Genomic DNA, 12665 nt, shown 5'->3' on the forward strand with positions numbered 1-12665 from the left:
CTAGTCCTCTTTCACACTAAGGGCAAGAGGCAGCAGGTACATGGATCACTGAGTGACACTCAGGTTTGTAACACCTAAAGCGTGCTGACTGCTTGGCTTGCTAAGTGGTCAGCAAGAAGGTCAAAGTAGAGAGCTCATGCTGAAACCTTTCTTATCAGTAGGATCATCTCATCAATCCACATCTTTTCCTCCTGGAAGCTTATAGTCTTCACAAAGCTTATATAAACCTGTTTTATATCCTTAGATACCTGCCCTCAGAAAAAAAATTAGTTTTAATGTGTCCAATGAGTTTGACGTGTACTGGGGAGAACAGGGCTGACAGAAACGGCATGGTCACATGAGCTTTTCTTTAGGAAACCATGGTGAAAACAGTTATCAACACTGTGCCTAAACCTGAAATTTTTCATTGGGGTTTTAATCTACATTTGAACACGAAAAATATACGCTTGATACTAATTTTAAAAAAATCATCCCTTGAGACTAAAAATCACACCTGTAAGGATTAGTTACTTTCTATGTTTCAGGGAGTGCAGCTCACTAGCAGAGAGTGGTGACCATCACCATCAGGACTTCTAAAATCCTTTCTCACTGTTCCTCGTTTAAGTGATGAGCACACATTACAACTTGTTACAATGTATCTATTTCCATCTGTACTTAGAAAATACAAACACATACACACACATATATATATATATATAAATTTACAAACACCGAAATATGTTACAAAGTTTCTATGCATCCATGTTCCTCCACAATAGTCCTGAGCCTGGATTTTGCTGCCTGTTCTCAAGGTAAGAGACAGCCATGTGGTAAATCCAGGAAAGCATGAAACAAGTGTGCAGAAAAAAGTTAAAAGATCCTTTATAAAGTAATGAGGTTTTTTTTCTGATTCCCAATATAAACCAACTAAATCTTCTCATCCTGAAAATATAGAACCTCTACTGATATCGTTCCATATAACACTCGTCTCTTAAACTGCCTTCCTCCCACAAAATTTTCCGCTGAGATCCCAACCAGTTCAACAGCGTTGGAAGCACCACTGGCTGGAGCTAAGGAACTCCCAAATTAATCACTGATTATTCTTCTGTCAGGTTTTGTGGTGGTTTGGGTGGATTCACCCTTTTGGCTTGCACCTTGCAGCCAAACACAGCCTGCTCTTTCACCCTCCCCCCCGCCCTCGCCCAGTGAGTAGGGGAGAGAATTGGAAGGAAAAGGGAAAGGAAACTCACAGGTTGAGATTAAAACTATTTACTAATTAAAATGATAATGATAACAGTGATAACAGAATATACAATTGAGTGATACACAGTGCAATTGCTCACCACCTGTTGACCAATGCCCAGCCTGTGCCAGCCAGTGATCCTGGAGCCGAGACAGTCCTGAAACCCCGGAAGAGCAAGCCCGAGAGATCCCAGAGAGAATATCCCTGATTTCCGGTCAACTCTGCTTAATATACTGGCATGATGTGATATGATCTGGAATATCTCATTGGCACATCCAAATGCCAGTTTGGGTTTTGCTGTTCACTGCGCTTCTCCCTCCCAGTCCTAATGCAGCTGTGAAGCAGCCAAACACGGTGGCCTTGAGCTCCAGCAGCAACTAATAACACCAGTACTGTTATCAACGTTCTTCTCATAAGAAGTTCTGCTGAAACTAAAACACAGCTATTCTAACTACTGAGAAGAAAATTAACTCTACCCTAGCAAAACCAGCACAGGTTTGTTTGAAAACATTTCTTCTACTGCATGGTAACAGATGACAGTGTGCTACATAACCTTTACCTTGGATTTCTGAAAGCAGAGAACTAAGAACTGATACCAACACAACTTAAGGGAGTGTTTCAGTATTTTAATTTGTGTTGTTTTACAAGTATAAAAGAAAACCCATGTATCAGATCTTGCATACACTTAAACACATGAATAATCCTTACCGAGCAATCTTTTGCATGACTCCAGACTACTCAAGCGAGTACAGTTTTTAACAGTAGCCCTATACCCTTCCATGGACCTCTAACATTCACAGAGGAGAGGCGAACCTGCAGCAAGAGATCAGTCATTCATACACATACATCCTTTGTAGCTTATACTATCCTCTCAGTGCAGCCACTGGGTGTACAGATAACAACACTCTCTAGACTGTCATTATCTTGAGAAAAACTGCCTCTCCTAGCATTACAGCAAACTTCAGAAAAACAAGCTTGTCCTTTAAAACATCGGTCTTAACAGATATCTTTGTCTCTATGACTCCCTCTCATATCTTCTTTCTACCAGCAATAGCAGCACAGCTAGATCAAAACGTACACAGAGCAGCAATACTGTTAGTCAATCTGCACTCCACGCTGTGGTGACATGAAGCACAGTGAAAGTAACAGCTTTCATGTTCATGGAGTGCTCAAACTGTATTGGGTTAGTCTGCACAACTAAGGCAAAACCATATGATAGAAATATAACCCATACTAATCTTCTCCCCCCACCCCTCCAATAACAGCGATTTAAATAGTCAATTCCCTGTGCATGCACTTCAGGAGATTGGCAGAAAAATAGGAAGTAATATGGCACACTCTCTAAAAATATGCATATACAGTAGTCTTCATCATTGGTATCTGAAGTTAAATACATACTGGACTCCTGGCTGTGTAACTCTCTACTATGGACTTCACTATAGCACAAGCCTTTCACTGGCTGAGGTTTGTGAAGCTTCCACTATTTCCAAATAGCAAAATCACAACTGTACCATCACTCGCAGTGTCCAAAGTCTGCTTTAAGGATCTGACAGCTCTCCCTTCAGATATGAAGTACTTCTACATATGAAGCCACCCTGTTTAAATTTTATTTTTTTTTTCTTCCCCCAAAGGCAAACATTTCAGATCTAGGTACAGCTGTAGATAGGCAACCACCATAATTATGGGATTTTTGATGAGTATCCAACTATAAAGCCAGATACTAAGTTTTACCTAAGAACACCTGAAAATTTGGCCCTGTGTGCTGAACTCTGCAGGTTTGGAAGCAAGGGTTACATTCTCACTTGCTTGTTAACTCACTACTAAAAAAAATAAATCTGAAATATCTTCCACATTTAGACAAGTACAGAGAAATACTATACTTTTATGTACAGAAGTATAGAGAAATCCTACAGCATCTTCAAGGAGTCACTTCACTATCTTATGTTCCTTTGAGAGATGTTTGGTGTCTTCCCTGGATATGTGAGGTATGTTCCCATGGCAAGCTCAGGCCAAAAATTCCCACTACCATTCACCAATAATTTAATGCAATCTACATACACATACCACACACAGACACATGTTAAGCAAAATAAAAAACATAACTCCATTATAAAACTGAAGTATGAAGACATACATTTAAAGTGCAGAGAAGAAAAAATTGAAACAGCTTAGCTCTTTGCAAAATGGCGTGTGACACAGTTCATTATGAATTACCTCAGACCCCAAATTGAGACACTTCTAATACAATGATGCTGATGTTATTCCTACTGAAGAACTTCACATCCTCCATGACAATGGGCTGGAGGCTAAGCTTAGGACACTAGGAGATGCTTTGGGTCATAAATTACCTGTTTCCACAAGCAGCCATGATGTGTAATACCGAAAAGAAATGCAAGGTGCTAAGTAAACAAAGTGCAAAAAACTTTCACTTAATTCTTGAAAATACAATTGTGTTTGTGTATTTCTACTGAATTCTTGAGTGTTCATCTGCTAAAGCTTTTTCAGCGACTTGCAAAATACAGAAACACTTTTATTTGTGGTGATAGAGTGCCTAGAAGAAAAAGTCAGTGACTTCCATTTCCTCTTTCAGATTTCGAGCCTGTGGTACTTCCGAGGTAAAGAAGTCAGAGGGTTTTGAGCTACTGATATTAAACTAAACATACTGTATTACAGCCTGAAATAGGCAGCCAGCATCTTCTGTCAACCCACGTAAGAAGTCACTGAGTTGCCTGCTTGATGTACTACCATCCCCCTGACAACCAGGGTAGTGCTCATCTCTTAACTTCAGCCATTTAAAAAGAGACAGATAGTCAAAACTAGTTGTGAAGGCAACTGGTTAACACTGAGTAATAGGTCTCCAGAAAATGATTCATATCACCTGCCTTAGAGGACATTTTAAGATGGGTTGAATTACTTCCTGGAGATATGCTCTGGAGAGTATCTGCCCAACTTCTAGATATTTAAAGTTACATGAAGTGACCACCACCCTAATACTAGAACATCACAATCGAAGTATTGGATAAATGGTAATACTGGGAAAATGAGCTATTCCAGAACATCACAATTAATGCGTTAAATTTAATTCCCTTACTAACAAGCAGCAAATGTGAAAGGTAAAACAGTGCAAAGTCAACAACCCCTCTGTCCATTCTCAGTAACAGTCACATTTCAATATTAGTGCTGGCTAATTGGCTGTTTCTTGGCAACCTAGACTACAGTGCATTGTAGAAGTCCAATTCCTAGACCACAGAAAGAAGTATTATCTTATTACACTGATTAGAGTGTAAAAAAGACTGCAGTTTCATCAAAGCAGACCACAGTTACAGTCGATATATAGTCAAGGTCTACGCTCTGTTTCCATGCTAGGGTGGCATGCCATAATGACATCCTGCCTGAAATAAAATGTATTTCTTTCCATCCTCAGATTTCCTGAGTCAGATGAGCATCAGGCCAGTTTTTGAAGGATGTCTCCTATAACGATTTCAAAACAAGAATGTCATAAATAATAACTTTATGTGCAAAAATCTCCAAAACAGAAGTCTGCAAACAATGATTGCTCTCTGTACACAAACACACACAGATACACGTACTCATACACTAAGTCTTCCACAAAGGTAGGCTTGTCAGTCGTCATGCAGAGTTATACCTGCAAGAAAGAAATCCCATCCATTAAGACACAATGTCCAAGACACACAATGTTCCCAGCAGGTGATCTGCCACCTTCCAAAGGCACCTACTTGCTTCCAGTTGTACTAGGCGTTGGAAGAAGCACTTTGATGAGGATTCCCCTTTTGAGAATCTATTGTCTTGCTACTGCTCCGTGCTTCATCAGTATTTTCAAGAGATTTCACTTCTGCCTTGTCCTTCAGTAGTGTGGATTTGGGAGGCTTGCAAATAAAGCAGAGGAACATGAAACAGGACAGCAAGCCTTCAGAAATGCTGGATGAGAAAAGCTTTTTGCACGGGTGGCAGAACTGGTAGAACACCAACATGAAGAGGACAGCCATGCAGTAACCTATCAGGAGCTGCAAGACCAACAATGGGGCGCAGACATACAGGTAGATGTCGGTTTTATAGATGTACCACATCAGCAGGAGGAACGCATTCTCGATGAATCGCAGCATGTAATACACAGTCAGTCGGTACCAATTCTGGGACTTGTTAATTAAGTCAGGATCGTTGAGCTTCACCTGCACTGCTGACCAGCAGAACATGTTAATGCCAGCATACAAGAAGGTGAGAAGGCACAAGACGATGGTAGTGCCGACCCTGCTCAATGCCTTCTCTATGTTCTCAGGAAACGGGGACTTGCTTTGCCAGAAGAGAATCCATGGGTAGAAGAAAAAACCAAAGAAATTCACGAGCACAACGGGCAGAGTCCAGATTTGAAGGACTGAACTGAAAAGGACCAACACCGTAACTCGTGTAGCAATCTCAAAGCTCCTCCACATGAATATGCAGAGGTAGGCGGCTGGTTTCACGCTGACATCATAGTCATCATACTTAATCTTAATAGCCAGGATGTTGCAGCGTAAGGCACCATATACAATTGACAGGAGAGAAAGGACCATACAAACACCTACAAAGAGAAAACAAAAATCAGGGCCTTCAGCTCGTTAAAAGAAGTTAAAAGACCTTGATCAGAGTAGTGCAGATGTAGTTGTCTCCATGGCACTTCTGGGGATTCCCAGCAGGGTGTAACGTCAAAAGCACCATTCCTTGTACACACCTCTGGGTTCTTACTCTAACCCTGCCTCCTGTTTTGGTCTCTGCTTGTTACTTTTCCAAGTAGCTAGAAAGAAAAGGCACTCAGGAGTCACAGGTTTCTCTCCCTCCTCCCCCCACCCAGGCTGTTCATACATGTGCTGTCTTCAGCAATTATACAGCTCAGTAGTAAATTGCTCTCAGACTCTCACAGCACTCCACAAGGCACAGGGGTGCTACTCCCCTCTGTACAGATGAAGAAGTGTGCAACAGAAGTTGAAATTTTGGGGTTACTTGGGCACACAGATACCTCAGTGCTTGTGAATTTCTATGTCGAAGAAAATTGCCTAAGCTCGCAGAAGAGCCCTGCGATAGAGCTCAAAATTGAAAGCCAAAGCAATTTAAACCCAGAACCATCTGTACTTTCTGTGCTTGCACAGAGAGAGATTTCCTCACCTGTCTGCCATGTGTCTTCCTAGACACCTGTTTTCCCTATACACATGTCTGTATCATGCATTTATAAACAACACTTCTTTAAAAAAACGTCTTTACATTCAGATCGACTTTCTGTAATTCTCATCTCTCCAGAATCCCTCAAGTGAAGGTTTCATGGCATTTAAATTCCACAGAAAGTGAAGGCAGAAGCCAGTTGTTACCTGGCCTCCCCTCCAGATGCAGAAGGAGCCAAGCTTTCTGGCACTGCAGGGGGAAGTCTTTTCTTGCTACATTAAGTAGGTACAGAGGGATGAGAAGCCTGGATGCATAGAATAAGCATGTATAGAGATGTACCTTGATGTTCAGAAGTGCTAACTGCCCACAGGTTTGTTACATTTGCACACTTTCTTCACAGTTGTTACCAACACGTTTAATAGCTGATTTAGGGAACTAATTTTAGGCACCCCCAATCAATCTTTTAGCATCAATCTTCGCATTTTGTCCATGCAAGGAACACTTCAAATGCAAATAAGTTAAGCATGGTAAAAATGATTCAGTTGTTTCTTTTAGAGTTTCATTTAAACTAACCAAGCTAACTGGTCATGCTACAGGGCATTATCTTGCATCAGACACAATCAAGCATTCCCAACTCTGATTATTTTGTTTGGTTAATTACTTTTGCAGTGCTTAGCAACCAGTGCTTTCTGCAGCCTTCAATTGGTTTATCTGTCAATATCCTACAAATGAACTGGGTTCTCTCCTTTGCTAGAGCTGTTTAGCCATGACTATAAGTTGGTTTGTGTTGGGTTTTTTTTTTTTTCCTAGTGAAAGTTAAAAATTTCTGAGCATGATTTTGAAAGAAACAAGTGTATTTTAGGATCTCTAACAACTTTCTAACAGGGTTTTCTCTATCATTTTAGCTAACGTCTCTCCCATCCCAATCCTCAAACACCTCTGAACTACTTTGGAAAAGAAGTAATTAATCCTTTATATCTAAATTTCCAATAGCACTCAGTAAGCTGAAAAACATGTGCCATTTTATATGGTAATTTCATACATGCCAGTTTGGTGGTGCATATACCCTCTGAAAATGCTGATGTATTTGCTTGTTTAACACTTGCATTTTTAATGTGCGTTTTTAAACATCTTTCTTACTGCACTGTACTTGACCTGAGAATTTTAAAATATTATGTCTTAGAAAACATTGTCTGAAAGCCGAAGAACAAGTGAGTGCAGTCAAGAATACTGCTTGATATCCTGTGTCCCTTTACAAAAATCTTTCCTGTAGTTTTGAGCTGGCTCTAGAGCTGTGAGAGAATAAATCACTCCCATCAGCTAATGAAACAAAACAATATTCTCAGAGTTAAAGAAATAAAAACCCCAACCCACTGGGCACAAGGTGCTGCTGTCCTGGAACTCTGCTTTCTGCTTTGATAGGCTGAGACTTTAATCTTATTACCCAATTTTATTTTAGGGATTCTACACTAATCTCAAACTTGTCTTAAAAACTCAAGCCTTTGAAAGGGGCACTTCTCCACTGACAAAAACCAGGTCATGCTGACTCTGATTTAATACAGTAGTCCAGTTCTGCTCCTTTCCCAAAAGCTCAGTACTGTCACCAAACCTTCAGTTGAAACACCACTTTTAAGTCTGTGAGAAAGAAGGTTTCAAGCAACCACAAAGGGAAATGTGGGAGGGTCACATTATTGTTGCTTTTACTCATCCTGAGCAAGCAAAGAAGTGAAAATTTAAAAAGCAAAGTACCTTCCCCATGAACAGTCCCAAATCCCCTAACAGTCCTCACAAACATGGCATTTCTATTCTTCCTTCCTGCCCCTGGAAGGCTATACTTTTCTTACAAATCAGGGGCGTGCACTCACAGAGTCATTCATGGAGGCACTGTTTCACTTTGCTGTCATTTTTTATTGTGTCTTAAGTCTTTTCAAGACCAAGTCTTTCCCACTTCAGAAATGGCTAAGACAGTGAATTCTACTCTAGATGAGCTACATCACAAATACCTATTACTGAAATCTTACAATCAGCTGAAGAATTTTAAGTTATCTATTATATATACACTATAGTTTTCTAAACTGATAATCAGAATCCTTGAAAAATAAGGGCACTTATTTTGTTACTTAGGACAAGACACCTAGATACAGATTTTTTGCCTTAAGATATAATTTCAACACTTAAAACCAACTATCAATACTCAAAAAGTACTCAAGGAATGTTGTTCAAACAATGAGAAAAGTATTCTGTGGTCAGAGCTTAACGAGTTGAGGAGAAGCAACTGCACAAGCATCTTAAGATATCTGGTAAGACCATCTACAAGGCGTAGCTCATGAACATTAGGAAAGTGACACTGCAAATACCAGCAAGTTGAAAAAAACCATAAACCCAAAGCTTCTAGTCTTGAAGATGGCAGTTACTGCTGCAAATTTTCATTTAAAAAACCCAAAAAACCCTGCACCTTTTGCAGCAGCATAATTCTATTTTTAAATGGTAGGAAGTCTGCCTTTTGAGATTATTTTATCACTGTAAGCAACACTTGACTGCTGTTAACAGCACAAAAACTTGAAACTTACAAAAAGATCGATCTTAACAGAAGTGGATCTTCTACACTCAATACTGCACACTGAGAACAGACCCTTTTTCAAGGGTAAGAGGCCAAGTCACACACCCCCCACCTCCAGCTAGATGGTTTTGCAATTGATGCTAACTTGGGTCCTTTTGGCACCTCCGGACCTTGTGCTTCTCCAGCTGGTACCACCTAATCAAAGAGGTCTGGACAGCTGCCCAACAGCGTGCAAGTGGACCTGAGCCTGATGTCTGCCACCACTTCAAAGCAAGGTTATAGCTGAGTCTAAGGGAACACAGGATACTGACAGATGCTGAAGCACTTAGTACAGAGTGAAGCCCAAATGCACAAGAGAGACATCAGCATCTCTTCTGGGAGCGGCGATTACAAAGTCAGACTGCGCGTTTCATACAGTAACAAGTTGGGAACTTCTTCCCACTTACACTGTAGCCAAAGTAAGAGCTGAATGCCCAGAACCAGGACTCAAATTAAGATATCACATGTGGGTTTCCAATGTTGCATTTAATACATCATTTCTATGCATTTCATGCTAAATAGTCACTGAAGCTTTATGTCTTTCATCACTAACCTAGAGGCTTTGTCTTGCTTTCAGTTCTCTTGATCTTACATTCTTGGCAGAGAGTGAAATTACAGTTTTGGAGAATGCCAGACACTGGCAAGAATCTGATTATCTAGAAGAAAACATCCAGAGAAATTAATGAATGCCATGAAGTACACAAGAAAGATGCAGCATGGCTCTGGCTGACAAAAGCCTAGGCAAGGATGCACGCTCTTTTTAGAACTGTTCAGCTGAATACCAGAAGCAATAATGAGTTTCAAACAGGTCTGAAAGGGAGAAACCATTCTGGTAGCATGATGATAAACAACTTTATGTTCACAGGTGATACCGACCTCATTACCACTGACCAAGCAGAATTTACACAGAAGAACAGAGAAGGTAGTGTAGGAATCCAGAAAAATAAGAGACTGATGGGTACACAAGTCAAAAAAAGTGGAAATCAAAATACAAGAAGAGAGTGATAATTCAAACAGAGATAAATAGGGAAAACTGTGCAGTTTGGAGGACCAGCGTCAAAGAACAGACAAGTTGAAGACATATGAAGTGTGGAAGAAGTGCTGGACTATCTGTTAAATTACTGACAATGCTGCAAGATCAAAAAGTTGAAGTCATGTCCCTACACATGAGAATTCCCACATACACATAAACAACAAGCTGAAACTGTGCTATGCATCATTTCTGTTCACTCCTGCAGCTGAATAATACTGGTGGAAAAAAGGTAGCAGTGCAGAAATAAGCTGGCTAAAGAGACTGCAGAAAGTTTTGGTATTTCAGAAGGTAAAACATACACAAGGAATATGGTTAGGACTCTTGTTTTTCTGACAAGTGAGCTCTAACAGACATTGCCATTGTTCCTAAATCACTGATTAAAGAAAAACAACAACACATTTTTTACTTTCTATATTTTAGAATTACATCTGCTATGGAGATGGCTTTTGTGAGACACAGGATGACTACTGCATTTGCTGGTAGGTTCACTCAACTCCCTGGTGAGCCAGCTTATCTCTGGTTAACATCACCTCACCCACAGAAGGTCACTTATCACTCTATGATTCAGAATTTATCACAGCTGTGACTGATAAAAGTCAGAAGTTACAAATCATTGTTAAATATGCAATTATCTAACCATCTGGAACAGCGCTTCTCCTTGGCAATCATGACCAGTAAGGCAACACCAGTAATAGAAGAAATACAATAAAAAAGTGACCTTTCTCAAAGCAAATGCCATCTGCAGCAAAGTGATTGGAAATTTTGCTAATTGCACTGCTCAGCAAAGGATTCAGCTGCTCTGTTCGCATCCCATGTCACAGATGCCATCATTACTTGAAAAGCCTACCCTGGCTGTGAAGTACTCAGAAACTGTCAGGAGGAATGTCTTTCAAAGTAACTACTGCTATGGCTTTAAACAGGTACTTTTGTGTAAAGACCTTAACCTGTTACAATATCCTCATGTGCTGACTCGCCATGCTGACATGATAAAGTCTTCAATTCCCTGAGTTGAGGGGAGAACACTGATGTTATTAGAAAGGCTCCTCCAAAAATCTTCGTTTCTCACCTTGGTGCACTACCAACCAAGGCACCAGAACTGAAGAAAGCATTCAGATTCACAACACATCACTCTAGCCTCAGCCTCCCTGCCTGTGAAGCTGGTAAAGATCCCTGGTTTCTCAGGGCCTTGGAGATAGAAGAAGAGCTATTTTGTGTTTTGGTGCAAACATCACCAGTTCACACAGGTGCCAAAATCCTTTTTTACACCAAACAGCTGATTATCCTACAACCAGCTGGAGTAGGTTCTTCATTTAGCAGTCAGCCAACAAATCAAAACTTTTTTTTATTTTTAAAGGAGCTTGAGCACATCATGGAGCAAGATGCAGAGTCCCACCTAAGAGATGTGTCCTGGTTAAGTCTATGTGGTGCATCACTGCTTGGTGAAGGCTTAACAGCTTGGGTCCAGAGATGAGATGGCCACATCTGCATACCAGCTTATTGAGTCCTGTTTTTTTATTCCAAATTCATAGTCTGGCACAAATAAAGACAGTTCATGTCCTCAGTCTGTATTTGAAACTGCATTCCTGAAGGGACACCTTCCTTAATGCAGCATGGCAAAACATGCTCTGTGCTGTATACCAAGGAATTTTCCATCAAGTTTGCTCAAAACCCAAAATGGAACAGAGGTAACTTTTTTTTGTCCTCTTCATTAGGACAGTTTAGTCCCTCCAGCTGCCTCCCTCTCATGTCATAACGGCCACTTATCAAATTAATGTTTTTATAGCAACCCAAGTATGCTACAGGAAGCATGATAGCCTAAACCATGATGGTATAGATAAATTTGAGAGCAATGTCACCATCAAAAGCTCTCAGGGAGATGAAACCCATTGCAATATGTTTGGTTCTTGCCCAGGGCAGCTACATCTGACTGCTGACCCTTTTCCTCTCCCTCTCACCAAAATACAGAGGTGATAACAACAGTTCCACCTACTTCTGGCAGCCGTGATCTCCTGCTGCAGGACACAGATGTAGAGCTGGAGCGTGAGCTGTGGTGCTGAGCCAAGGAATGCCTGGATCACAGATGCCCTGCTAAAAAATGAACGCAGACCTGTGTGTACACAGCTTGCCTTCAGCCTGGCCCACTTCCTTCTCAATTTCTTCTGAGTACCCATCCTTGGGCATCTGCCTCTTCTTCGTGATGCTGACATAGGGTTCTTCGACTCTGCCAGCATGGAAGTAAATGTAAAAGACTTCCACACACCTACAAGCAAATCAGTAAATAGAGTAACAGGAAAAAAATAAGATAAAAGCACAGGTCTTCCCACTCCTCAGTATTTTAAGCCGTCACACACTAAGTTATTTGCTCGCAGAGCAAAGCCCGTACGTTTTTTCCTCTTGGCAAATTTGGAATATGACATATTTCACCCTTTAAAACATGAACTACCTGTGGCTGGAGGGCAAGAATCTGGCAGTGCCCTTTGGGCTACTTGTAGTAGCTCTCAGACACAGGAGGCGGTTTAGTTGTTTCCTATGAGCTGCCCTTGCTCTCCGCTGTCCTCGTGAAATCCTCAAACTATTCAGCCACTACAACGTTCATCGGCTCCCAACCCAGGACCCAAACTGGAAGAGTTTCTTCAGATTCTCATGTCTGTCTCTTG

At 40.8% G+C, this 12665-nt stretch overlaps 1 protein-coding gene across 1 annotated transcript; it reads right to left on the bottom strand.

The window, feature by feature from the left end:
* Window positions 1–4974: 4974 nt before the first annotated feature.
* On the bottom strand, window positions 4975–12268 carry LOC104532535 (membrane transport protein XK; the record flags this gene model as incomplete). The annotated part of the gene is given in 3 exon segments (XM_010177768.2): window positions 4975–5801; window positions 11999–12101; window positions 12103–12268. Coding segments are annotated over 3 exon segments (1096 nt in total), but the record flags the coding sequence as incomplete, so codon positions are not given.
* Between the last annotated feature and the right edge of the window lie 397 nt (window positions 12269–12665).

This window comes from Antrostomus carolinensis, unplaced genomic scaffold, assembly GCF_000700745.2.
Source record: "Antrostomus carolinensis isolate BGI_N321 unplaced genomic scaffold, ASM70074v2 scaffold11771, whole genome shotgun sequence".
In the NCBI taxonomy this organism is placed as follows: Eukaryota; Metazoa; Chordata; class Aves; order Caprimulgiformes; family Caprimulgidae; genus Antrostomus; species Antrostomus carolinensis.